The 26,000-nt window shown below is 46.0% G+C and overlaps 1 protein-coding gene across 7 annotated transcripts in view; it reads right to left on the minus strand.

Moving 5' to 3' along the window:
* RAD50 (RAD50 double strand break repair protein) overlaps nucleotides 1-26,000 on the minus strand; it is a 230,906-nt gene that overhangs the window by 119,475 nt on the left and 85,431 nt on the right. For 5 of the 7 annotated variants that reach the window (XR_004284081.1, XM_032336771.1, XM_032336768.1 and 2 more), the window contains one exon: nucleotides 15,490-15,550. Coding sequence is in view for 5 of the 7 variants with exons in the window: in XM_032336771.1 (XP_032192662.1) it covers nucleotides 15,490-15,519 (30 nt within the window). In the remaining 2 variants the exon portion in view is untranslated. Of the gene's footprint in view, nucleotides 1-15,489; nucleotides 15,551-23,873; nucleotides 23,967-26,000 lie in introns of those variants that run through there. The other 2 variants (XM_032336770.1, XM_032336766.1) reach the window with 1 other exon arrangement.

Consider the following 26,000-nt stretch of genomic DNA (forward strand, 5'->3'; position numbering starts at 1 on the left):
GCTTATCCCAGGGAATTTCTGCAGGAGTGCTGAAAGAAGGCAGAGCAGCACAGAGAAAGGGCAAAGGAGAAGGGAATTCATATGCCAGGCTCCCTTTTGTCTGCCACATCCTATTAGTCAAATTCACCTCTGTTGCATTATTGGCAATGTCATTAGCAGCCGCTTGGGAGCCAACCTTCATTCCACATAGTGTGGCATTTCAACTGTGCCTGGAAGCATAAGGGTGACTTGGTGTGAGTGAGATGCTGACCAAGAGAGAGAAAGGAGAAAGTGGAGCAAATCTGAGAAGGCACACAAACATGTGCCCCATGCAAATTTAAATTATAAAAACTGATGCAAGAATACAAAGGGTTCTATAACCATTACAATAATTGAATTAATCATTTAAAATATTCCCACTAAGAATACACAAAGCCTAGATAGTTTTATGGGTGAATCCTTCCAAACTTTCAAATTACATGTAATTCGAAACATATGTAAACTCATACAGAAAATAAACAAAACACAGTATTTTCCAAATCATTTTGAGAGGCTAGTACATATTAGTAAAACCAGAGGGAGGCATCACAAAAAAAAAAAAAAAAAGAGAAAATTATGATGCAATAGTCGCTCATGAACATGGATGTAAAAATTGTAAAGAAAATGTTATCGATCCAAATTCAGAATGTATAAAAAGATATACATAACATGTGGGGATGCCTGGCTGGTTCAGACAGCTAAGTGGTGACTCTTGAGGTTGTGGGATCGAGCCCTGCATCAGGCTCTGCACTGGGCACGGAGCCTGCTTGAGATTCTCTCTTGCCCTCTCCCTCTGCCCCTCCCATAAATAAACAGATAAATAAATAAATAAATAAAGCCAGGAACCAATGCAAGAATGTGCAGGACCACTGTATGTGCACAGCACACTCCCAGGGAGCACATTTTACATCATAGACATTGTGGATTTGAATATGTATCATGATAATTTCCTACCAGATGGAAGTAAAGGGTATTGAGGAAGAAGCTTCTTTTTCCAATTTGCACAGACTTTATAGGGGTTACTGGTGACCGTGGATAATGTTAACTCCATTTTGTTTAAAAACTGTGACTGCAGGTACTGGCCTTTGCAACAAGAGTATAATTATACAAATATATGTAAGGATTGTAAAAGAAAAAACAAAATTCATGTACAGACACAAATGTTTGTGTGTGTATATATATATATATATATATATTTGTGTATATACACAAACATTTGTGTGTGTGTGTGTGTGTGTATATATATACAGATGATGCAAAATGACAAAAATAAAACCCAAAAGGACATAGGGGTAGTAAATGATTATAAGTAATAAGAGATTATCAAACTAGGGGCTCCTGGGTGAATCAGTCCTTCTGCGTCTGCCTTTGGCTCAGGTCATGATCCCACGGTCCTGGGACTGAGTCCCACATCCGGCGCCCTGCTCAGTTGAGAGCCTGCTTCTCCTTCTCCCCCTCTCCCTGCTAGTACTCCCTCTCTCACTGTCTCTCTTGCTACCAGATAAATAAATAAAATCTTAAAAAAAGAATTTATCAAACTGCTTGATCAATATGCAGAATTGATTACATTGTTACACATCACTAACAAATAGAAATATAATCTTAGAGAAGATATCATTTATAACACTTAGAAAACTATAAGGTGCCAAAGAATAACTCTAACAAAATGTGAACTTTACTGAAAGCTGATTTAAAGTTTTATTGAAATAATTTTAAAAGGACCTCAACAAACACAGACACCCACCATGATCATGGATACAAAAAGTCAATACCATAATTTGGAACCTGATCTATAAATTCAATACAAAACCTATCAAAATCCCAACAGTTTTTTTCATGGTACTTAAAAAGCTGATTATAAAATGTACATGGCGGGGGGGCGTGCCTGGGTGGCTCAGTGGGTTAAGCCTCTGCCTTTGGCTCAGGTCATGATCTCAGGGTCCTGGGATTGAGCCCTGCATCAGGCTCTCTGCTTGGAGGGGAGCCTGCTTCCCCCACTCTCTCTACCTGCCTCTCAGCCTACTTGTGATCTCTCTCTCTGTCAAATAAATAAATAAAAATCTTTAAAAAAAAATAAAATGTACATGGAAGAATCAGGGTCCAAGAATAGCTAACATAATCCTAAAGAAGGAGATCAGAGTGGGTGATCTTGCCCCATGAGATATCAAACTTTATTAAGTCAACAAGATATTTACATAGGGTAGAGCAGTGGTTCTTAACAAAGAGCAATCCCCCCTAACCCTCCCCATCCCTGGGAGAACATGTGGCAATTTTTGGTTGTCACAGCTAGAGAGAAAAAAGAGGCTACTGCCATGATCTCATGGGCAGAGGCCAGGAATTCTACTAAACATCCTACATTGCACACAACAGCCCCTACAGCAAAGAATTATCTCATATAAAGTGTCAGTAGTGTCAAGGGCAAGAGAGGGAGTGTCAAGGGCAGGGGAGGGAGTGTCAAGGACAGGTAGAGAAAGAGAGACCAATAAATAATTTTTTTTTTTTAAAGATGGGATGGGGCGCGTGGATGGCTCATTTGGTTGGGTGTCCAGCCCTTGATTTCAGATCAGGGCATGATCTTGGGGTCATGAGATGGAGTTCCACGCCAGGCTCCATGTTCAGCAGGGAGTCTGCTTCTCTCTTTCTCTCTCCCTCTGCCCCTCCTCCTGATCATGTATGCTTTCTCTCTCTCGAATAAATAAGTAAGTCTTGAGGAGGAGGAGGAGGAGGAGGGAGAAGAAGAAGAAGAAGAAGAAGAAGAAGAAGAAGAAGAAGAAGAAGAAGAAGAAGAAAGAACAAAGAAGAAGAAGAAGAAGAAGGGCACCATGACTCTTAGTCTTGGGGTTGTGAGTTCAAACCCCACACTGGGCATGGAGTTTACTTCAAAAATAAATACATAAATAAGTGAATAAAGAAATAAAGTAAAATAAAAATATGACCTTGGGGTGAGCATATCTGTCAGGAGACAACTGGAATAATTCTAGAAAACTGGGTAATTTGAGGAAATGTTATTTACTATTTGGGCGATTTTAACAGTGAGAACAGGATGCAGGGAGACCAGGAGGGAAAACGCAATCCTCTAGGCCTAATAACAGGAGCTGTAACAGGAGAGGGATGATTGGTCAAACTCCAAGACACAGAGGGCTGTGGGGAAAGGGCCACCGGTAGGAGCTGGGATATTTAGTCAGGGACACAGCTAACTTGCAGCAGCCTTACCAGGAGAGGTTTGGGAAGACAAACACCTTGACTTCATTTAGCTCCCACCCTTAGTTTGCCTGTTCGGGATCCTCAAGATCAAACCCAGAGGGGAATCCAGGAGAGAAGTCATTAATGTAGTCCAGACAAGTCTGCCCCCTACCCAGGGCCACAGAAAAGTGCAAAGTGGATCTAAAGGAGCAAACAAGAGCTCTCCAGAATGAATAGAAGGATCTTATAAATAAAGCCCTCAAGCATAGATCAGTAAGGAAAAGATACATATACTCAACATTCAACAAATCTACTGAGTAAAAGAAAAGTTGTAAGTTAGGACATATATTTGTGTTACGTATAAATGACAAAGGATTCGTTTTCAGAATGAGTAACAAAGTCCTCTTAATAAGAAAAAGATAAGCCCTCAATAAGAAAAAGATAAATAACCCACCAGAAAAAAAAAAAAAGGTAAATGACATGAGTGAGCATATTCTCAGAACAGGAAGCACAGATGGCCAATAAACATAAAGAGATGTTCAAAATTGTTAGTAATCAGGGAAATACAAAATTAAACCACAATGAGATAGCATCTCACACCCACCAGACTGGCAAAAATTTAAAAAGTCCAGATATCACAAGTTTTGCCCAGGATGTGAAGTAAAAGGAATTCTTATACATTGTGTGTGGGACAGGAAAAATTGTTACTCTCGAAATGCAGAGCTAAGGACATTGAAGTCATGTGTACCCTGTGACCCAGAATTTCAACCTGGTATGCATTCTAAAGAAATTCTTGCACACGGATATTGAGAGATTTAAGAAAGTCTGCTCATAACAGCACTGGGGTTTCTTTTATCTTTTTTTTTTTTTTTTTAAAGATTTTATTTATTTGAGGGAGAGTGCGTGCCAAGTTGGGGAGGAGCACAGGGAGAAGCAGGGAGACTGATGCAGGGCTTGATCCTAGGATCCTGGGATCATGACCTGAGCTGAAGGTAGATCCTTAACCGATTGAGCCACTCAGGTGCCCCACCACTGAGTTTTCCTTAACAAATTTTTAAATTAAATTAAACTAAATTTAATTTTTAAGTAATCTCTACATCCAGCATGGGACTTGAACTCACAACCCCAAGACCAAGAGCTAGACACTTTACTGACTGAACCAGCCAGGTGCCCCATCAAATTTTTATTTTATTTTATTTATTTATTTATAAAGATTTTATTTATTTATTTATTTTGAGAGAGAGTGAGAGAGCACAAGCAAGGGGGGAGCACCAGAGGGAGAGGGAGAAGCAAGTTCCTTGCCAAGCAGGGAGCCTGACATGGGGCTCGATTGCAGGACCCTGGGATCATGACCTAAGATGCCCAACTGACTGAGTCATCCAGGCGCTCCCAAAATTTTTTATTTTAAAATAATTTTAGATTTACAGAAAAATTGTGAAGAGAGTGCAAAGTTCCCATGTACTCCACATCCAATTTCCCCTACTATGAAAATCTTACAACTGGATGGTACATTTGTCACATTAATGAACCAATACTGATACGTTATTGTTAATTAAAGTCTATACTTTATTCAGATTTTCTTAGCATTTACCTAACATCCTTTTAGCATCACTGTTTTTAATAGCTAAAACTGGGGGGGAAAGGAAATGCCTGTCAGTATAAAATAGATAATTCTTATTTAGTTATTCATTGGGTTTGCAATAAAGTAAATGAATGTACAGCTATTGGGTCCACACAGATGAGCCTGAAAACATTTTGTTGAACAGTAAATGCAAGTCTTAAATATATCCAAAAAGATTCCATTTATAAAAGGGTAAAAAATGGGGCACCTGGGTGGCTTGGTTTGTTAAGTGTCTGACTTTTGGTTTCAGCTCAGGTCCTGATCTCAGGGTTGTGAGATTGAGCCCCATGTAAGCCTCCAAGCTGAGTACAGAGTCTGCTTGAGACTCTCTTCCTTGCCTTCTGCCCCTCCCCTACTCTCTCTCTAAAATAAATGAATAAATATTTTTCTCAAAAGGTCAAAAATGGGCAAAATAAAATCATATATAATTTAAGGTTATCTACATATGTGATAAAATCATAAAGAATAGCAAAGAAATGATTAACCACAGAAATCAAGATAGTGGCTGCCTCTGGTGGGGAGGGAGTGGGATATTATGAGAAAGTCACCTCACAAGATAGGATGATGGACACATGGATTTTAAAAGTTTTGTTATGTTTTAAACTGTACATTTTTTGTACATATAATGTTTCATGACAATAATTTTAAAAGCTCTTATCCCCTTATTCTTCTCCCCCATAAAACATATTTCCCACACAGTCCTCATCCTCCAGAATTCTGGCTAAAGGGAAAAGGTAATGTGTTCATGTCAGAGCAAACAGGAACCCCAGTCCTCCATGCTCAAAGAAATGTGATTATGTCTCTTATCATCCTTTCAAACCCCACCACACATCACAGTACTTCCTGTTTCTCAGAAGCTGAAAAGGTGCTGACATAACGTAATGAGTGGAAAAGAAGACGTTTCCACAGATCCACCCAGAACCCTGGTATCACCCCAGTGGACAGGCAGGACTCTCGGCTATGGTCAGGGGCAAGGCCAAACCCAGGCCCCGCATCAGGGAAGACCCTCAAGTTTGAAGATTTGCAGAATAGATGACACTCCCTTGCTATAAAAGCGAGCAAGCCTGCCATCATTCACCCCGAAAGATGCCTTCTGCAACAGCAAGAGGCAACTTCTTGGCGGGTTCTGGGCACTGCTGGGCCAGTGCCTGGGAAAGTCCCCTACTGCTAGCGCACTCATGTTCCTCAGAGCCACCCCTCACTTGTCTGCTCACTGGGTGTTTATCCACTCACCCAGGTAACACAGAGTACTGACAAGGGGCCAGGCGCTGTTCTCAGCATTGGCAACACTGTAGGGGGCAGGATGCCATCCTATTCTAGCAGCATGACACCAGCTGAGGGGTCAGACAACAAACAAGCAAAACAACAATAGATTGCAGTAAGTGCTATCAAGGAAAGAACAGACAAAGGTCGAGATAAACTAATCCAAGCTCAAGCATTAGCACAAAAGTCAGGATGCCTGAGTTCAAATTCTGCTTCTATTGCCTACACTTGGGAAGACTTAATCTCACCTTGGAAGTCATCACTAAACCTACCAGAGTTGGCGGAACATTTATTCTTTCAAAAATCATTCCTGAGCACCTCTAGGTGCCAGGCACTAAAGATGAGTAGTGAAGTTGCCAGGCAAGCTCTTGCCTTCAGGGTGTTTTATCTTAGTGGAGAGGGAGTCACTGGATGGCAAGCAAAGGCCATTTCAGATAGTGAGGAGGGATAGGGACTGCTGTGATAGAGGGAGATTTGGCAGGAACTGGGGAGTAACCTTATGTGTCAGAGAAGGCCTGAGAAGGTGACATTTGAGAGCTAACTGACAAAAAGAAGCCATACGTGTGGAAGTCTGGGGTGGGGGAAGAGACAGCTAAACAGAAGGGCGAAAGTCCCAAAGCGGGAATGAACTTGGTGCAGTTGAGAAAGAGCAGGAAGACAGAGATGGCTGGGACACATGGGCTGTGTGGCAGATGAGGCTAGGGGGGGAAGAGACAGCCCGTGCAGGCCATAAAGAGGACTCTGCATTTCTCCTAGTAATGGGAAGGTGCTGATGGTTTAAAGCAGAGAAGGGTCATTACCTGGCCTTACTTCTTAAAAGAACTCTGTGTCTGTGTGGAAAGAGATAAGGTGTTCGTGTTTAATCAGGGAAATAAGTTAGGAAGCTGCTGCTCTAGGGGTTGGTGGCTTGATCTTGGGTCTCTGTGTAATATGTGGTGGTGTGGGAAGAGCTGGAGGAGGCAGGACCGCGTCACGCAAGGATTGTAGTGGACGCCTGATCTGTCTTCTCTCACCCCTGCAGCTCCTTCTGTTTCTTTAGGATCCATACCTCAGCTGCACTTTCTGCAGGAAAAGCCCTCTTCGAATTCTGTTCTCTCTGCAGGTGGTAGGGGCTCTCTGGACCTCAGCTCCCCAATTCCTTTCCCCAGACCTTTCGCATCATGGCCCTGGAGCCCTCTTGTGTCACACAGAGGCAAGCTGGGCTCTCCCAGGCTCCTGAGACCTGAATGAGCAGGCTCAAACTCATCTTTGCCCACGTGCAAGTCCAAAGCCTTTGCCCAGGTGGCTATACATCCCCAAAGGCTTTGCTTTGCAAGACAACTGCTGGGGCCCTGCTCCCACTGTGTAGTTCATACTAACATTCTGCCGGCGCTGATCTGATCCTGCATGCCCAAAGAATGCAGCCCTTTCATGGAGTCCTGACCACACAACAAAGCTGACCAGCTGCACAGATCTCTGCAGCAGAAGCCACCTCAAACTAAACACTAGTGTTCCTGTTCTTTGAATACCTGTGGTCTCTCCACTGTGGGGGATTTTCCTATTCACTCCACATCGCATTCCCCTTCTCTCCAGCCTTGTGCCATCTTGACAGCTCCTCCTTCCTCCTCACCCAGCTCCAGTTCATTTCTAATAATAGAACAATTCCTGGAGCCCTTTTGCGCCCTCTCAGTTCGTTGCTCACCTAGGGACCCACGTTCTTAGCTCTCCAACCCCTTCTACTGGCTGTTGCAGGTATTCCCCCAAGGACTCCTACTAACGCGGAATTCTGGAATTGGCTGCAAGGCTGCCATTGAAGCCCTAGCACACAAAGCATTCTTTGAGTTTAACGTGCTTAAAACATACCAAAAAAAACACAAAAAAAACCCAAAAAAACAAAAAAACAAAAAACAAACAAATGAAGCCTGGGTGATGGAAGTCAAGGTCTGTTTACTGTCCCCTGGCTGAGGCACGGTTTTCTGGGGTTTTGAGATGCCCCAACACCGCCCTCTGGTGGCTGACAGAAGTTAAGAACTAACTGTCGGACCTCAAAGGCGCAATCCCCAGGCTTCCCAAACTTACCCTCCCAGCAGCCCATCCACCAGGTGAGGACAGAGCTAAGTCTTTGGACTTAGTTCTGTCTTCGACAAAGAAGTCGTTAATTTCTGGGTGTTTATCCAGTTGACTCTCGGGAGTGGCCTGAGTCCAGTCAAGGAGAGAAGTCAGGAGGGACCCTGAGCTGGGAGGGTGTGGAGGATCTAGAGAGCACCCACCCTTGGTCTCAATTCCTTCTCTTGACCACTCAGTGCCTCACAGTTTCTTCCTTCCCATGCTAAACATTTTCCCAATGGGCAGCAAGAACAAACCCAGGGGATGAGGGTGACTCTGGCCAATGTTTGGGGACCAAATGGATGACAGAATTAGAATTGTGCCAAAATGCTGTTTTTTATCTCCTTGTCCCTCCGGCCTATATCAGTGTTAGCTCTCGGGGAGCGGGGCCATCTTACTCATCCCTCATATCCTAGCATGGCGCTGCCAAATCGTAAATAACGGAGGAATGAGTGAGTGTAATCAGTGTGGCTCGTTTATGCCGTCCTGCCTTCTCCCCCTGCTCCCGGACCGCAGCCGGCTATGGCTCTGAAAATAGCTTGCCTATCAACTACCTCTTTCATTCTCCCACTTCCAGCCCCCAGGTTACAATTTCTGTGGGTCCTGTCTGGCCTTGGTCCCAGATATCTGCTCTTGTTGTCAGAGCACTGGGCTAGGAGTCAGGAGTTCCAGCTCTGTCATCAATGAGCTCTTTGAGTCTCTCATGGCCCCATCTGTGAACTGAGATGGGGGTTCTGTCTTGGCCCCAGGAAGTAAATGTGATGGGAAAGAATCTAACCTTACCTAGGATATACTGTCCTGACCCTGAGCTGCAGTTCTCTCTCACTCTCTTTTTGATATCAAAAGTGTTACATGTTGGGGCACCTGGGTGGCTCAGTGGGTTAAAGCCTCTGCCTTCGTCTCAGGTCATGATCCCAGGGTCGTGGGATCGAGCCCCGCACCGGGCTCTCTGCTCAGTGGGGAGCCTGCTTCCTCCTCTCTCTCTGCCTGCCTCTCAGCCTACTTGTAATCTCTGCCTGTCAAATAAATAAATAAAAATCTTAAAAAAAAAAAGTGTTACATGCATGATGCAGTACATATCTATATATACGATATAAGACAAAATCCTCCCAGAAGTATCATCTATCAGATGGGGACATGTTGTTAATTTATAGCCTTGATGTCATTCAGTCCTCACACCAACCCTGCCAGGTGGGGAACTTTTATTGTCTGTGCTCAGAACGGTGAGGATTAGAGAGGCCATGGAACTTGCTCAAAGTCACAGAATTTGTGAATGGTAATTTGGGTGGGATACACCATGAAGACAAAAGATTCAGTGCTGGGAGAGCACTGGGGAAAGAGTGGAAAGTTCCTTCAAATGCTCAGTCTTATCATGAGATAGCTGGCTGTGTGTTTTCTGTGATGCTGGTTGTGCCTACAAAAGGTAAAGAGTGCTAAATGTAACCAGCCATAGGAGGATTTCGCAGCTGGGTGAAGGGAGTTCCAGCTTTGGATCCCACGGCTACCATTCACATAACTCTGGATTTCCAAACTGCCCATTTATGTGTCCCTGGATCCTATGCTCCTCAAGGGTAGCTTTACTGAGATATAACTAAGATAGGAGAAACTGCACCCAAGGTGTACAATTTATTAAGTTTAGAATATGTATGCATCCGTGAAATCATCACCATGATCAAGATAGTGAACAGATCAATTAGCTCTCCTCACCTCCTCACCCTCAGGCTATCACTGATTGGTTTTCTGTTACTATAGATCAGTTTGCATTTTCTAGAATTTTATAAAAATGGGATGATACTCAGACTGATTTCTTTGACACAGTAGAATTATCTTGAGATTGATCTGTATTGTTGCCATGTATCAAAAATTTATTCCATGGGCGCCTGGGTGGCTCAGTGGGTTAAGCCGCTGCCTTCGGCTCAGGTCATGATCTCAGAGTCCTGGGATCGAGTCCCGCATCGGGCTCACTGCTCAGCAGAGAGCCTGCTTCCCTCTCTCTCTCTCTGCCTGCCTCTCCATCTACTTGTGATTTCTCTCTGTCAAATAAATAAATAAAATCTTTAAAAAAAAAAAATTTATTCCATATGTGACCTATGTTACTTTAAAATTAACATACAGTGAAAATAAGAACTTTGATGAACAGTTCTGTGCTTAAAATGCACGTATAGGTTTGTGCAACCACCAAACACAATCAGGATACAGAATAAAAACTCTCAAGTACTATCCCTTGGGAGCTGTACCTCTGTCCACCCCGGGGCCCCTGGGAGCTACTGATCTAATCTCCATCAACATAGTTTTGTCTTTCTGAGAGTGTCACATTGATGGAATCAGGCAGTAGGTAGGTAGCCTTTTGAGATTGGCTGCTTTTGCTCAGCACAATGACTTAGAAATTCATTCAAATCATGTTGTGCTCCTTACTTTTTTTTTCTGAGTAGTTTTCATTGCTTGGATGTGTGTGTCTGTTTATTCATTCACTCACCGAATATCTGAGTTGCTGCTAGTATTTGACAATTATCAATAGAGCTGCTATAAATATTCATTTAATATACATTTTCAGCTCTCTAGGACAAATACCTAGGAGTCGGATTACTGCATCCTATAGTAAGTGGGTGTTTGACTATAAAAAACTGCCAAATTGTTTTCCAAAGTGGTGTATAGTTTTGTATTTCTATCCACTGTGTCTGAGAATTGCAGTTGCTTCATCTCCCCACCAGAACTTCATTTTGCCAATATTTTCTATCTTATCCATTCTATTAGACATGGAGTGGTATCTCATCACAGTACATTTGCACTTACCTAATGGCTAATGATACCAAAACATTTGCATTTGGTGTAATTATTAATATATTATGGCTTAGGTCTGCTATTTCACTTTTTGTTCTCTGTTTATTCTCTCTCATTTCTTTGTTTTCTGTTTTCAGCCCTCTGAGTTCTTTATATATTTTAGATATGTCCTTTATCCAATATAGCATTTTAAAAAAATATTTTATTTTTTTATTTATTTGAGAGGGAGAGAGAGAGAGAGAGAACACCAGCAGGGGGCGAGTCAGAGGCAGAGGGAGCCCAGGAACCTGGGATTGTGACCAGAGCCGAAGGCAGACGCTTAACCTGAGTCACCCAGGTGTCCCTCTCCAATACAGAATTTGCAAATACTTTGAAGTCCATGGCTTGACTATCCATTTTCTTGATGATGTCTTTCCGAAAAGCAGTTTTACATTTTGAAGCCTAGTTTAACTTTTCATTTATGGATTGTGCTTCTGCATCATAACTCAGAATGCTTTGCTTAATTCAAGGTTACAGAGATACCCTTCTATGTTTGCTTCTAAACATTTTACAGCTTCACATGTGGAGGAAAGTTTGAGGAATGGCATTAATTTTTCTTTAAAGGTTTGGTAGAATTTGCCGATGAAACCATCTAGTCTTGGCATTTTCTGTGTCGGAGGGTTTATTTTTAATTACTAATTCAACCTCCTCACTCACTGTCAGTTTGTTCAGACCTGCTATTTCTTTCTGGTTCAGTCTTGATAGGTTTTATGATTCTAGGAAATTACCCATTTCTTCTTGGTTATCTAATTTGTTGGCATATAATTGTTCAAAGTAGTCTCCTGTGATGCCCTGTATTTCTGTGGTGTCAGTTACTATTTCTCCTCTTTCATTTCTGATTATATGAATTTAAGTGTTCTCTTTATTTTTCCTCATTCTTGCTAGGGGGTTGTCACTTGTGTTTATCTTTTCATAAAACCAGCTTTTTGCTTTATTGATAACTGCTGTTGTTCTTCTGGTCTCTATTTCATTTATTTTCACCCAGACCTTTATTATTTCCTTTCTTCTACTAACTTCAGGCTTAATTTGCTCTTCTTTTCCTAGTGCCTTGAGGTGTGAAGGTAGGTTTTTAAATTTCTATCTTTTTAATCTTTGTGATCTCTCTAATTCCTTCATATGTGAATTTATAGCTCTACATGTCCTTCCCAGAACTGTTTTTACAAGGGGGCATCTGGGTGGCTCAGTTGGTTGAGTATTGAATCAGATCGTGGTCTCAGGGTCATGAGATCAGCCCTGCATTGGGGTCTGCACTCAGCCAGAAGTCTGCTCGGGATTCTCTCCCTCTTTCTCTTCCACCTCCCTAAAACAAATAAATAAATCTTAAAAAAAAAAAAAGAAAAAAGAAAAAGAATGAACTGCTTGTACAGCATGTAAATAAAATGTAAAATGTTTCTATTTTCATTTGCTTTGAAATATTCTTGGACTTCCTTTTTGATTTCTTCTTAGACCCACTGGTTATTCAGAAGCATGTTATTTAGCTTTTACGTATTGTATAGATTTTCCTGCTTTCCTCCTATTGTTGATTTCTAGTGTAATACCATTGCAGTCAGAAAAGATCCTTGGTATGACTTCAATCTTCTTATATTTGCTAACACTTACCTTGTGTCCTATCATATAATCTATCCTTGAGGATGTTCCGTGTATTTGAGAGGACAGGTCAAAACAACTACAATTCCTTTAGGTAGGCCCATTCTGCTCCCTTTTGTACTAAGAACCTACACTGGGAATGCAAGCTGTTGTCTTTAAGGCTCTCACCAAACTGGAGCAAGGGAAATGTGGTTTAGTTAAGTTAAAACACCACAAAGTCCTACCAAAATTCAGGTAGCGTTTTTTTTTTCCCTTCATTAAACATTTCCCTGGTGTTATTATAAACTTTTATCAGTTTCTAGAGTTATAATAAAGCTGATTCTGACAGTTTTTGCCACTGTATTTCCTGATTTGTAAAGGGATGGGCTTTTGGAATTCCCAACTTCATCATTTTTGCTGACAGTCCTCCTGGACCATTTACATTTTACATAATTATTGATGTGACTGAATTTATGTCCACTGTTTTATTATTTGTTTCTCTGTTCACCCTCCCTCCATTTTCTCTTTTCTGCATGTTTGGATTATTTGAACATTTTTTTTTTTTTAGTATTCCATTTAAATGCATCTATTTTGTTTATAACTATCTTTTTTAAGTGGTTGCTCTACGGATTATAATATAATTATTTACCTTTTCAGATCTGCTTAGGATAGACATTTTTTCCTTTTATTTTATTTTATTTTTAAAGATTTTATTTATTTATTTGTCAGAAAGAGAGAGAGAGAGCACACACAATCAGGCAGTGGCAGAGAGACAAGCAGGCTCCCCATGGAGCAACAAGCTCGCGGGACCCTGGGATCATGGCCTGAGCCAAAGGCAGCGGCTTAACCAACTGAGCCACCTAAGTGTCCTGATATTTTATCATTTTAAATGGAATGTAAAACTTTACCATCATACAGGTTCCTTTATTCTCCTCTCTTTATGTTGTAGTTTCATTATTATAGAAATATACATTGCAAACCCCATCAGAAAATGTTATGATTTTTTTCAACCATAAAAGATATTTTAAAGAATCCAAGAGCATGTCAAATAATAAATAATAAAATGTTAAAGTAACCCAGATTTTACCATTTCTATTGAACTTCTTTCATTCCTGATATTTTTTTCTTTCTTTTTTTTTTTTTAAGTTGGCTCCCCACTGAACTGGGAGCCCAACACGGGACTTGATACCAGGACCCTGGGATCATGACCTAAGCTGAAGGCAGATGCCCAACTGCCTGAGCCACCATTCCTGATATTTCAAGTTAAGTTCTGGTATCATTTCCCCTCTGCCTGGAGAACTTCCTTTAGCAATTATTTTTGAGCAGGTCCACTGTCAAGGAATTCTTTTAATTTTCCTTCATCTGAGAATGTCTTTCTTTCCACCTTCACTCCTGAACAATATTTTTATTGGCTACAGAACTTTTGATTTATGGGTTTTGTTTTGTTTTGTTTCTCCTTCAGCACCTGAAAGATGTGATTCTACTTCCTTCTGGTCTCAAAAGAGACTTCCTTCTCTCCCTCTGACGATAAATCTGAAGTAATTTAAATGTATTACCCAATATAGGATTGTTTGGTTTTTGGGGTATTGAGTTTAATAAGCTTTTTTATAGATTTTGGAAACGAACCCTTTATCAGATATGTCATTTGCAAATACCTTTTCCCATTCCGTAGGCCATCTTTTAGTTTTGTTGATTGTTTCCCTTGCTGTACAGAAGATTTTTATCTTGATGAAGTCCTAACAGATCTTTTTTGCTTTTGTTTCCCTTGCCTCCGGCGACATGTCTAGAAAGAAACTGCTACAGCTGAGCTCAAAGAGGTTACTGCCTGTGTGCTCCTCTAGGATTTTGATGTTTCCTGTCTCATATTTAGGTCTTTCATCCATTTTGAATTTATCTTTGTGTATGGTGTAAGAAAGTGGTCTGATTTCATTCTTCTGCATGTGGCTGTCCAGTTTTCCCAGCACCATTTATTGGAGACTGTCTTTTTTCCATTGGGTATTCTTTCCTGCTTTGTTAAAGATTAGTTAACCATATAGCTGTAGGTTGATTTCTGGGCTCTTTATTCTGTTCCATTGACCTACATTTCTGTTTTTGTGCCAATACCATACTGTCTTGATGATTACAGCTTTGTCATATAGCTTGAAGTCCAAAATTGTGATGCCTCCAGCTTTTCTTTTCTTTTTCAGGATTGCTTTGGCTATTTGCTTTTGTGGTTCCAGGATCATGATCTGAGCCAAAGGCAGTCGCTTAACCAACTGAGCCACCCAGGCACCCCATAGAAATGCGGCAGATTTCTGTATGTTGATTTTAAATCCTGTGACTTTCCTGAATTCATGTATTAGTTTTAGCAATTTTTTGGTGGAGTCTTTTAGGTTTTCTACGTAGAGTATCATGTCATCTGCAAGTAGTGAAATAGAGCTAGAGGGTATTATGCTAAGCAAAGTCAGTCAGTCAGAGAAATACAAATACCACATGATTTTACTCATACATGGGATTTAAGAAACAAAACAGATGAACATATAGGAAGGGGGAAAAGAAAAAGAAGGAGAGAGGGAAATAAGCCGTAAGTGACTCTTAACAATAGAGAACAAACAGAGTTGATGAAGGGAGGTGGGTAGGGGCTGGGCTAGATGGGGGGTGGGTGTTAAGGAAGGCACTTGTTATAATGAGCACTGGTGTTGTAGGTAAGTGACGAGTCTGAATTCTACTCCCAAAACCAATATGGCACTGTATGTTAATTAACTAGAATTTAAATAGAAATTTAAAGGGAAAAAATTGTACTACCCTATAAATAACATGTCTCTTTTTCTGCAATATATATTATTTATCTATTAGCTATAACATATTTTATACTGCATATATTATATACCGTTTTTCTTCTTGCAATGATGTGAGATGTAAGCAATGTAACATAGCTTTAAGGTACCACTGACCTTCAGACGATATATCAGAAGCACGACCATCTGCTCCTGGACCACACTAGATCACAGGTACCTGAAAACACAGAAAGTGAAACTGTAGATAAGAGGTGATCTCTACATTCTATATGTAAGCTCATTTTTGGATATATGTTCAATATATAATTTGCAAATATTTTCTCCTATTCTGTAGCCACCATATTTCATTCATCTCTGTTTGGCTCCCCCTCCACACTCTGCCTGGTTCCATCCCCTGTTCTTTCCACTGATACCACCCCACCCTGGCTCATCTCCCCTGGATTATCCCCCTATTCTGGCCTGCCCCATGTTCTTGCTTCACTTGTAGAAAGTCTTAGACTGGACGACAGTCCAGTCTGCAAACAGCAGCCAGTAAGCATTTAAAAAGGCACATTGGATCATTTCCCCTCCATGTATCACATCCTTCAAAGGTACTCCACTCCTTTCACATTCATTTCCCCCTGGTAGGGGGGCCCAAGATGCCCCACATCCTCTGAACCCTGTTGATCTTACTGGTCCCATCTTCTACTGTTGTCCTCCTTACCCATCATGCTGTAGCCACAGTGATCTTTTCCCTCAAAACACTGAGCTTGGGCTTGTCCCAAGGCCTTCACATTAGCTCCTACCTCTGCCTCGAGGGCTCTTTGCCCTGTTCTGCACTTTGCTGACCCTTCCATCATTTACAAAGTTAAAATGTCACTGCTTTAGGGGTGCCTGGGTGGTGCAGTTGGTTAAGTGTCCGACTCTTGATTTTGAGCAGGTCGTGATCTCAGGGTTGTGGGATCAAGCCCCGCATGGGGCTCTGCACTCGGCATGGAGTCTGCTTGGGATTCTCTCTCTCCCTCTGCCCTTCCTGCTTGTGCTCTCTCTCTCTCTCTCTTTCTCTGAAATAACTAAATCTTTAAAAGAAAATGTCACTGCTTTAGACAGACAGACCTTGAACACCAAATCTGAAGTACCCACCTCCATAATCTCTGTGATACCATGCTATTTTAGTACTCGGCAGAACAGGTTATTACCATATGATATTTCCCCCATTATTAGCCTGCCTTTACTAGAACATGAGTTTCATGATAGCAGAAAATTTGTCTTGTTTGCTTCTATATCTCAGTGTCTAGACTTGTACCTAGCACGTCCTATAGGTTCAATGCATTCTCACTAAATCCCTGCACCACAGTATCTACCTCTGTCCCACACAGCTGGCTGTATTGTAAATGTCTGCCATCTGAATTGGTCAAGTAATCCATCCCCATGGCACCCAAGGTCCAAAAGTATCCCTGAGCTAGAAGAGGGAGAGAGAAAAGATACACAGGCAGGAAAATGACAAGAGAAAGTTTGCAGAGAAACCTTAAAGAAAAGACCAATTCCTCTAGAAGTGTTTTGGGAACTCTGTGGCAGAGTTTGTGTTTCCAGCTCTGGCGTGGGCTCCCACCTGAGGACAAGCCTTACCTTGGTTGCAGGGGCTGTTAGGCCCACCCGGAAGGCTCACGAGGCAATGGCGCAGTGGCAGGCCAGCCTGAAAGCCTCACAAGGCCGGCTTATCAGAGAAATTAAACTCTGACTTCAGCTATGCTACTCTGAGCCTGTCTTCCTGGTGTCTGCAACTTGATTTTCCCATCCCACAATCCTTAGGCTGGTGGGTCAGCTGTCCCACAACCAGCGACAGCTCTTTGTTCCCAGCCTCTCTTGGACCACAAGGCACCAGGCCTGCTGACTGAGCATGGGACCCAAGGGACGTGGGCGGTTTTAACACACAGCACCACCAGTTTTTTTCTCTCCCTGAGAGAGGGAGAGAAGTCTCTTCTCCCCCTGAGACAGTCCTGGCCTCACCTCTCCCTGAGAACCTGGTAGGTGAGTGGTCTGAGGAGTTTCTGTGAAGAGCTGACACTGTTCTGGTGAATCAAGATGGCTGCTAGGGCCACTCCCGGGGCACAGTAAGGAGCTGCTTTCCTGAGCACTGGGCCCTGCTTGAGTCCTAAGAGAAGAGCAGCACCCACCCTGTCCTCGCCTGGCAGAGAAGTTCCCTTGGGGTTAACACCTCTGCCTGGACTCCCAGGAGCCAGGTGAAGAAGCCTCAGACTTCTGTGCAACCAAGAGTCATGATGTAAACAGATTCCCATAAGCTACTTATCTGAGATGGGGACTCCAGGTGCCAGGGCCATGGATGGGCAGGGGTAGAGAAAGCCACCCTTTTTGTGTGTGTGTGTGGCAGTAACTTCTGGGCAGTGGTATGGCCCTGTGTGTGGACTTCCCAGCTCAGAGGCAGTACAGGGTTCTTCCACTCTTCTGTCTACTGGGCATCTCACCCAGCACTCCAACCTTGTCCCTATGTTCTGAGGTCCTGGCCTGGAGCTCAGGAGGGAGTGAGTCCAGAGGCAACTGAATCAGAGCAGCCATGCAGCTGCTCATGGGCTCTCTGATTTTGTTCTGTTGACGTGTCACCACCTCCATTCCAGCCTGGACTGGAGAGCTGAGGCAGGAATTCCGTCAGGGGATAACTCTTCCTCTTTTTACAGAGCCCAGGGCACTGCCCCCTTACAGGCCTATCCTGGACCCTCAGTTCTGGAACAAATCCTCTGTGGGGCCCAGGGGATTAATTCTGGGGGAATCCAAGGGGCTGCCAGGCTCACCTGGGGAGACAAGTGCTCAGTACAGGATGTGGGCTTTCCTGGGCCATGATGCCAGGATGGCGTGCAGAGGGTGGCTACAGGGGCCTTGCTCTCTGACCTCCCTCAGTAGTCATCTTAGAAAATGCCATCTCCGTCTTTGCTTGGGCCCCTGCTCGCGGGCACCTGTTCAAAGGCAACCGACCAGGAAGCAGGTGCTTTGTTTACCAGGTGGCACTCGCCTATCTGCCTTAGCCAAAGTCCATCCTCAATTCCTGAGCCCGCCCTTTAAACCTGCACTGACCCTGCACCCTTTTTTCTCCCCTGAACCCCTCCACCCCCTTTTCCAAAAGCAGAAGGGGGAAATCTCTCTGTTAGCCAGCAGGGGGCACTGCTGCCACAGGGTCAGAACTCCCAAGGGTGGGGACTAGGGAGTGGAACCACTAATCCCCTGGGAACACATGTGGCCCTGAGGGTGCATTCTGGTCCTGCTGGACACCAGGAGAGAAGAATGACGGTTTGACAGATACACCCCATCCAGGAGTGGAGGCACCATTATCCAGGCTTTCCCACATGTTGAGCCTACATACCCAGTGTCCAAAGGGCAGGGCCCAGGAGTCTTAATGTACTACTATTTCAGCTTCTAGCTATGGTCAGTGGTGACCGGGCATTCCTGGGGCAGGCTGTGACCTTTCTAATCTCCTGCGCTACTCATTTTAGCTCAACACCTTCAGATCCCCAGACTCATAATCTAGACAAAGCTAAGGCCCAGGGTCTGGCCTTGGCCCCAGATGCAGGCATAAAAATCGTGTTACCAGAGTGGAGACCTCACTACATTTTTCCCAGAATGGGAAATTATGGGGGGCATCAGAAGGGTCATGCTTTAGGGTGCCTGGGTGGCTCAGTTGGTTAAGCATCTATCGTGGGCTCAGGTCATGATCCCAGGGTCTTGAGATGGAGCCCCCATTGCAGGCTTCCTGCTCAGCAGGGAGTCTGCTTCTCCCTCTCCCTCTGCCCCTGCTCATTTATGTTCTGCTCACTCACGCTCTCTCTCTCTCTCAAATAAATAAAATCTTAAAAAAGAAAAGAAAAGGAGAGGAAAGGAAAGGAAAGAAAAATAAAAGGAAAGAAGGGCCCTGCTTCAACCCGTTCCACATCCTGGCCATCCCCAAATCCTGTCCTCTGCTCTCAAGTAGGCCCACTTCTCTCTATGGCCATAGACCTACTCCACCCAGATCAACCGAGCTGCCTCTTGTCCACTGCTCTGCCTCCCGTACAGTCGGCTCCCAGACTAGTGTGAAGCAAGTAGGTGCCTAGGGTGCCAAACGTCAGGAGGCACTCACTCTCACCGTCGTGCGAGTACAGAGTTGGCTCCTGAGAGTGACTGCCTCCCTACATTTTGTTTGCCACACCCAAGTCCCCCCCTGGTGTGCCCCCATTCATCCATCCTGGCAGCCACAGAAGTCTTCTAAAGCATTGGTCACTCCCGGTTACCCTCCTGGGGTCTGCCCTAGAATTCACTTCAGCAAAAATCTGGTGACAGACCCCGGTTCTCTAGGAGAGGAACCACAGGTCCTGCCCTGAGGAGACCCTGTCTGTCAAGATAAAGTCCAGACTATTGACTATGACCTTTGAGCTTCTTCCCAGTGTGGCCCCCATCGCTGGTCCGGGCTCAGCACCTGGGGTGGCCACATAAAGCCATACTTGCAAGCAAGATCTGTCCTGTACTTCTGGGCCTCCACACTTTTCCTTGGGCTGTTCCCACATCCTGGAATGCCCTCTCCCGTGGCTGGCCTATTAAACTGTGACTCATCCTTCAAGGCCCTCATGAATGCCACCTCCTCAGAGTAGCCATCTGTGGACCCTGCTGAGATCAACCACTTCCATCTCAATACCCCAGCATCTCTGCCCCTTTGTCTAATACTCCAGGTATTACACACATCTGTCATTCTGCAATCAGCTGTGCACTTACTAAGTGCCTACTGTCTGTGAGGACTCTGTGGGGTGCCAGAAAGGTTGCTCTGACTGCTAACATCTGCATCCTCTGCCCCAGGAGAACACCCAGAAGACCCATGGTCTTCAGGCTATTAGTGGTGGGAACCACAGCTGTTCATTTCTCAGTCCCCACAAGGCCAGCACAGGCACAGGGCTGAGCAACATTCCATGACTTTCAGATGCCCCTAAGTCTTCAGCCTTCTGGAATTACTGCTTCACTAGAAGCAAAGTACGACATATACCCTCCAGCCCCTGTGGAAAGCCATCTCCAACATTCATAATGGTTTTCCAGGAAGGAAGAATGGCTTTTGTTTCCTGGGGTGCCCAGACCTCCTCCTCCCAGCACAGTCTGGTCCATTTTATCCCCCAGTATAGATCCAGTCCTCTCAAATACTACCAGAGCAACATTTCATGTTGGCTATCTGACACAGTGACACACTCATTGTGGTTTGTCATGGGCAAAGCTGGATAGCAGACAGTCATGCTTTCTCCTGGACCATCCAGGTGGGTGGCTCTCTGCTGACTCTTCACTCCTCCTACCAGTCAGCTGGACAGTCAGTCAACACATGCTTTCCTGAGGACAAATTCACTCAGAGAAAGCACTGCAACCTTTCACTCATGACTAAGGTCCTACCTAAATTGAGCTCTCCTTTGTGGACCTTCCTTCTTTTAAAGATTTTATTTATTTATTTTAGAGAGAAAGTGGGCACACATAAGTGGGGTGAGGAGGAGAGGGACAACCAGATTCCATGCCAAGCATGCAGAGCCAGACTGCAGGGCTTGATGACACAATCATGGTGTGAGCTGAAACGAAGAACGGGACACTAAACTGACCGACCTGCCCAAGTGCCCTGTGGATCTACCTTCTTAGAGAGGAAAGAGAACCCACCTGCTATTAGCAGCCCCTTCCTCTTATTCTGTATCTGGCTGGCCCTTGTCACTGTACTGTCCCAGTCTCTCTGCAGGGTTTAGAGGGCACACAAGGGAACAGGGCAATGGGAAAGGGAGCAGAGGTCTCCTTGGAGAGACAGAACCGGACAGAAATGACCACAGTGCTGCTCAGGGAAGCCACAACCCTCCATCCTTCCTCCCTTTGGGTAATCCAAGACTTTCTGTAGAAACTGTCTTGATGCCAAGACAACCTCAGCGAAAGTGTGCAAGCTGCTGAGGCAATGTGAATACATTCATCCATTCATCCATCACCCATCCTTGGGACACTGGTTCACAGGGCACCTGCTATGCTCAGCTAACGCCAGATCCTGGTACCACAGCAGTGAACAAGAGAGAGCACCCACCAGACCACCCACCTTGCCTCATCCCTGCTTTCCTTGTATAAATATACCTATAACTCAGCACTTGCTGTGTCCAAACTACAAAGACACATTTGTGTTATCTTCTAGCTTGAGGTACACCTACTGTTTCTGAAATGTAACCTCGAACGGAGCCCAACACAGACACTCTGGTCCTCTCCTACGTCAAATTTATTGGCGAGGATGAGGGTTTGGCTCCCTGCCTCGAAGATACTATTTGGACTAGGCAAAGGACCGGCACGGGCTCCAGTCTTGGGAAACAGAGGGAGAGGACAATAACCTACTGGTCTAGGGCTTCACTAAACTGCTATCATGGTTGCCTGTCCCCTTGGGGGCACCCCCCCCCCATCCTGAGCCTTATTCTTAGGACAGCCCCTGGAGTTGGGATTCCCAGTATGAGTCACCAGGTCACCAGGGGCTATGCTAGGAGCACAAGCTCTACTCTTGCAGCATTTGGAGTTTCCCTGGCTCTCTCCCAGGCCAGCCACCCTGATCCTTAGCCTGTGCCAGAAGAAGCGAGTGATGGCCTGGACAAAGGATGCTAGAGGGTCTATCTGCCTGTCCCTCCACTGGCTGACTGGCTGCTTCCTCGTGGCCCTGTGGCACCTGCCCCACCCCCAGCTCTTTTGGACTGAGAGAGCTCCACTTTTTGTCTTTTCATGAGTCATGGTCTTCGAGCTATTGGAAAGGAGATCCCTGTCACAGACTTGGGGTCTCAAAAGCAAGAATCTAGGTAACCCTGCCCACCCAGACTCCAGGCATTGCTTTGGTCTGAAGAGGCCAGGACTCTTCTCACCATTCCAAACTCCCATCCTTCCTGGCTCAGATCCAGGCCCAACCCACAATCACTCCTGGCCTGAGCTGCAAGCCCTGGGGAGAGAAGGAAGTGGCCAACCCCCACAGCCAGCATTCCTCTGTGGTGACTATAGTCTGTGCACTGCCCAACAGCCCCATCTGGAGGGCAGTTCTCAGGGAGCTACAGGGGACTCCCCCCTACAGGGGATGACCCCCCCAGGCCTCTTCTACTGAGCGGGGGTGGGGGTGTCTTTGTTAGCTGGGGCTTGACTGGGTAGGGAGACAGGAGAGCTGGGCCCAGAGGTCTCCTGGAAGCAAGTCAGAGGGTCACAAGACCTGCCCTCCATGCTTCTCACTCCATTTCCTCACTCATTCAGTTAATACGGAGACCCTCTTCTGTTCTAGGCCCTAGTGGGGCAGGGCTGCACACTCCAGGAGCTCCAAGTCATAGAAGGAGGAATCATCCAATAAATAAATAAATAAAGTACATAGAGGGGATCATTTCAGCAATGATAAGAGCTATGGAGGCAATAAAACGAGATGTGACATACACTCAGTGGTACAACTGGAGAGCTCACCCGTTTGAGGGGCCTCCTGATTTCTCAGACTCCACCTGCCCATGCACAGCCCCCTCACACACTCCCACAGCGCCCCTTCTGTTTGGGGGCTGGGGCAGGTGCATTCAGGTGGGGCTTTTCCGGGACCGGTTTTCCCCAGCTCCTCTTGGAACTTCCAGAGGGCCACTGGCCCTCGACACTGGACGGCCGCCGTCACCCGCTGCTGCCGCGCGAACCTCAGCGATCCCGGCGCGGTTCCCGGAAATTCCTCGGTTTCCCTGTGGCAGCCGCATTAGCAAGAAACCGAAACCCAGGCCCCGCCCCTCCGGCGCGGCCCCGCAGTACCCGGAGTGGGGGCTGGGGCCCGCGCAGGTGGGCTGGTCGCTTCTGGGCTGCCTAGCCGGCTCCTCCCCACCTGCGGAGTCTGGCTGGCCGCTGCAGCCCAACCGCTCAGCACACCCACGCCTCCCACAGGATAGCTTCGAGTCCAGCCCGAGTCGGCGGGGCTGCAGCGGACTGCGGAGTGCCCCAAGCGGGGCACGCAACGCGGCCTTCCGCTGCAGCAGTCCAGAGGTGGGCGCCATTTGTGGGCGCCCTACTGTGTGCCCGCCACCCAGTGGGGGGAGAAGGAATGGCAGGGGCATTTACAAAGAGCTCTGCACCCCGAGTGTTGCTAGCTTCATCACGCGGAAGGGGTGGGGGTGATAATGGCATAAATAACAGTTCAGCAGCTTGCCCAAGCTCACGCAGCCTGGAACTGCGGAGCTGGCTGAAAACGCTTAGCCCGCAGCGGGAGGGTGGGAGGGGTGGAGAAGGAAGTGCCCTGGGCTGCGGGCAGGTGAGCTGCCTGGCACGGGTAGGGCAGCCAGCTGGGGAGGGGGAGGGGCGGTCCCAGGCAGCCACCAGGGCGGCACGGCTGGGAGGCTTTGCTTTTCTCCGCCCTCCCTCCCTTTCCAGGAAGCCGGCCGGTTACCCGGACTCACCCCCAGCCGGAGCCGAGCAGGAATGTGGAAGTTAGCCTGAAAGGCTTGTGCCCCCTCCCCAGACACACACACACACACACACACACACACACACACACGCTCAGATCAGGTTGGGGCAGCGCGAGCGTGGGTCACCTGGAAGCAAGGGGCTCCAGATCAGGACTCGGGTTCCCCAGGGCGAAATAAGGGTGCTGCTGCCCCCAGGAAAGCCTAGAATTCTGCCAGGAGCGCTCTAGGCGAACGACAGTGGGCGCAGGCGCTACCGAACCACCCATTCGTGTGGGGGGCGGGGAGGATGGTGCTTCCAGGCGGAGTCACTCCGGGACTTGGCCTCCAGGCCTGGCCCCAGAGCACCCGCCGCCCCCGGTCCGGGGCCCCACGGGGCGGATGGAGAGCTGAGGCCTCTTTCCTCCCAACCCAGTGTTTATAAGAAATGAAACTGCACAGGGCATCAGCGGCAGCCCACACTGACACCCGCTCCCCCTCCGAGGTTCCGGCACAGTCCACAGCGCTGGAGCGATTCCTGGCCCACTCTTCCAGGACCCCCTAGGTGCAACCAGCTGCAGCCTCCCACTCTGTATTTAGGATTTTTGTAAGAGCACAACGCTTATTTGCTGTGTCATACAGCATTTTTGCCAGAGTGTTGAGAGGGGAGGCGCTCGTCTTGAGCCAAACCCAGAGCTGACCCAGAGCAGGAGTGAGATTCATATTTGTTGAATGAATTAAGAAACGACTTTTGTTCTGCCAACTAGGTTCCTTTCAGGCGGGTGATGAGGGCTGGATTCTCCAAGCTTTTGGGTGCTTTCGGACGATTTTATGCCTGACTTGTGTTCTGCACTTCACAGGTTAGGACTGCCTGCCTCCAGGTTTGCTGTCAAAATCGAAATGATGGCTGGAAGGAATTTTGAGGATCTTAGAAAGCCCTCCCTTAGGAGCTGGAAGACTAGAAGGCATGCTGTGGGTTCATCTGCTTTGGGGACCATGGCTTTCTCGCTGGGTAGCCTGCTCCATAGAGACCCAGTGCCCTCCTACTTTCAAAAACCTGGTGAAAGCCTGGCTGAGTTCTGCATTTCAGAGCTAACTGGAGCCCCACCTCCCCAGGAGGTGAACATTGTGTTCTGAAAGCCCAACCGAGGGAGCTACGGACTGGAATGGTCATGGGGAAGAGGCTCCTATAGGGGTGATCTTGACCCCTATTGCAGAAATCACCTCAAAGGAGGCTCCGCCAACCTAGAAAACTCCAGGGCCTAATACAGTGCAAATTATCCTTATTAAGTAATGGTATGGAGGAGGCATGCTGTGAGTGAGACCAGAGCTAACCCCAGCTAACTCCACCTGCAGATGTGAGGAACCTACTCAGGTAGGTCTCTTGCAGAAAAATGCAGACTTTGTTCTCTAGAAGTTCACCACCCAGGTGGTAAGTGCAGAAAAGGAAGCATGAAAGTTAAGAACTAGGGGTTTACAAGGCAGGGAAGGAATTTGGTCTGGCAGCAGCTTTGGGGGTTCTTCCTAGAGGACCATGAATTTCCTCTGGGCCCAGAAATGGAGACTGACACTTTGTGTGTTGTATGGGGAGAGGAAGGGGGGGGAATGAGACTGAGAGGGGTGTGTGTGTGAGTGTTGCCAAACACCAGAGGAAGATAGGGATGAGGAGCAAATGGAAGGAGCAAAGACGTGAAGGGAAAGATAGTGTGTTCAAAGAACAGAAATGCAGTGAGAGGTTTACGCACTACTGTTAATACATGTCATTTTGCTCACATTTTACCATTTAGAAAGTTTGATAGTCTATCCAATTTCATCTTCATAATAATTAGGAAAGATAGGCAGACTGTCTCTTTTACAGAGAACACAGAGGCCCAGAGAGGAATAGTAACTTGCCTAGGGCCACATGGCAAGTGACAAAAGCACATGAACCCAGGCTTTCAGACCCAAATCCTGTGTTCTTTCCACTGCTCTCTAGTTTCTGCCAAGGGTAGGGGAGCTGGGGGAGATCAGGTTGGTATCAACCTGATTACCTGGGAAATCAGAGTGAGCAGCGACCTGAATGTGGGGCTAAGGAGTCTGGGGAAAACTGAGAAGCTCCTGGTGGACCCGAATTTTTAGGGGATCAAACAGAGTTAGGCAGATCATCCTAGTGCAGAGGCATCTAGAGGGGCAGGCCCGCCCTGGAGGGAGGGAGGCCTGAGGATAGGCTGTAGCAGTAACAGTCTGGTCCTGGTATGTGAAAACACAAGGATGCAGGGAAGAAAGATCTGGAGGACC

Source organism: Mustela erminea, chromosome 3 (assembly GCF_009829155.1).
Source record: "Mustela erminea isolate mMusErm1 chromosome 3, mMusErm1.Pri, whole genome shotgun sequence".
Lineage (NCBI taxonomy): Eukaryota > Metazoa > Chordata > Mammalia > Carnivora > Mustelidae > Mustela > Mustela erminea.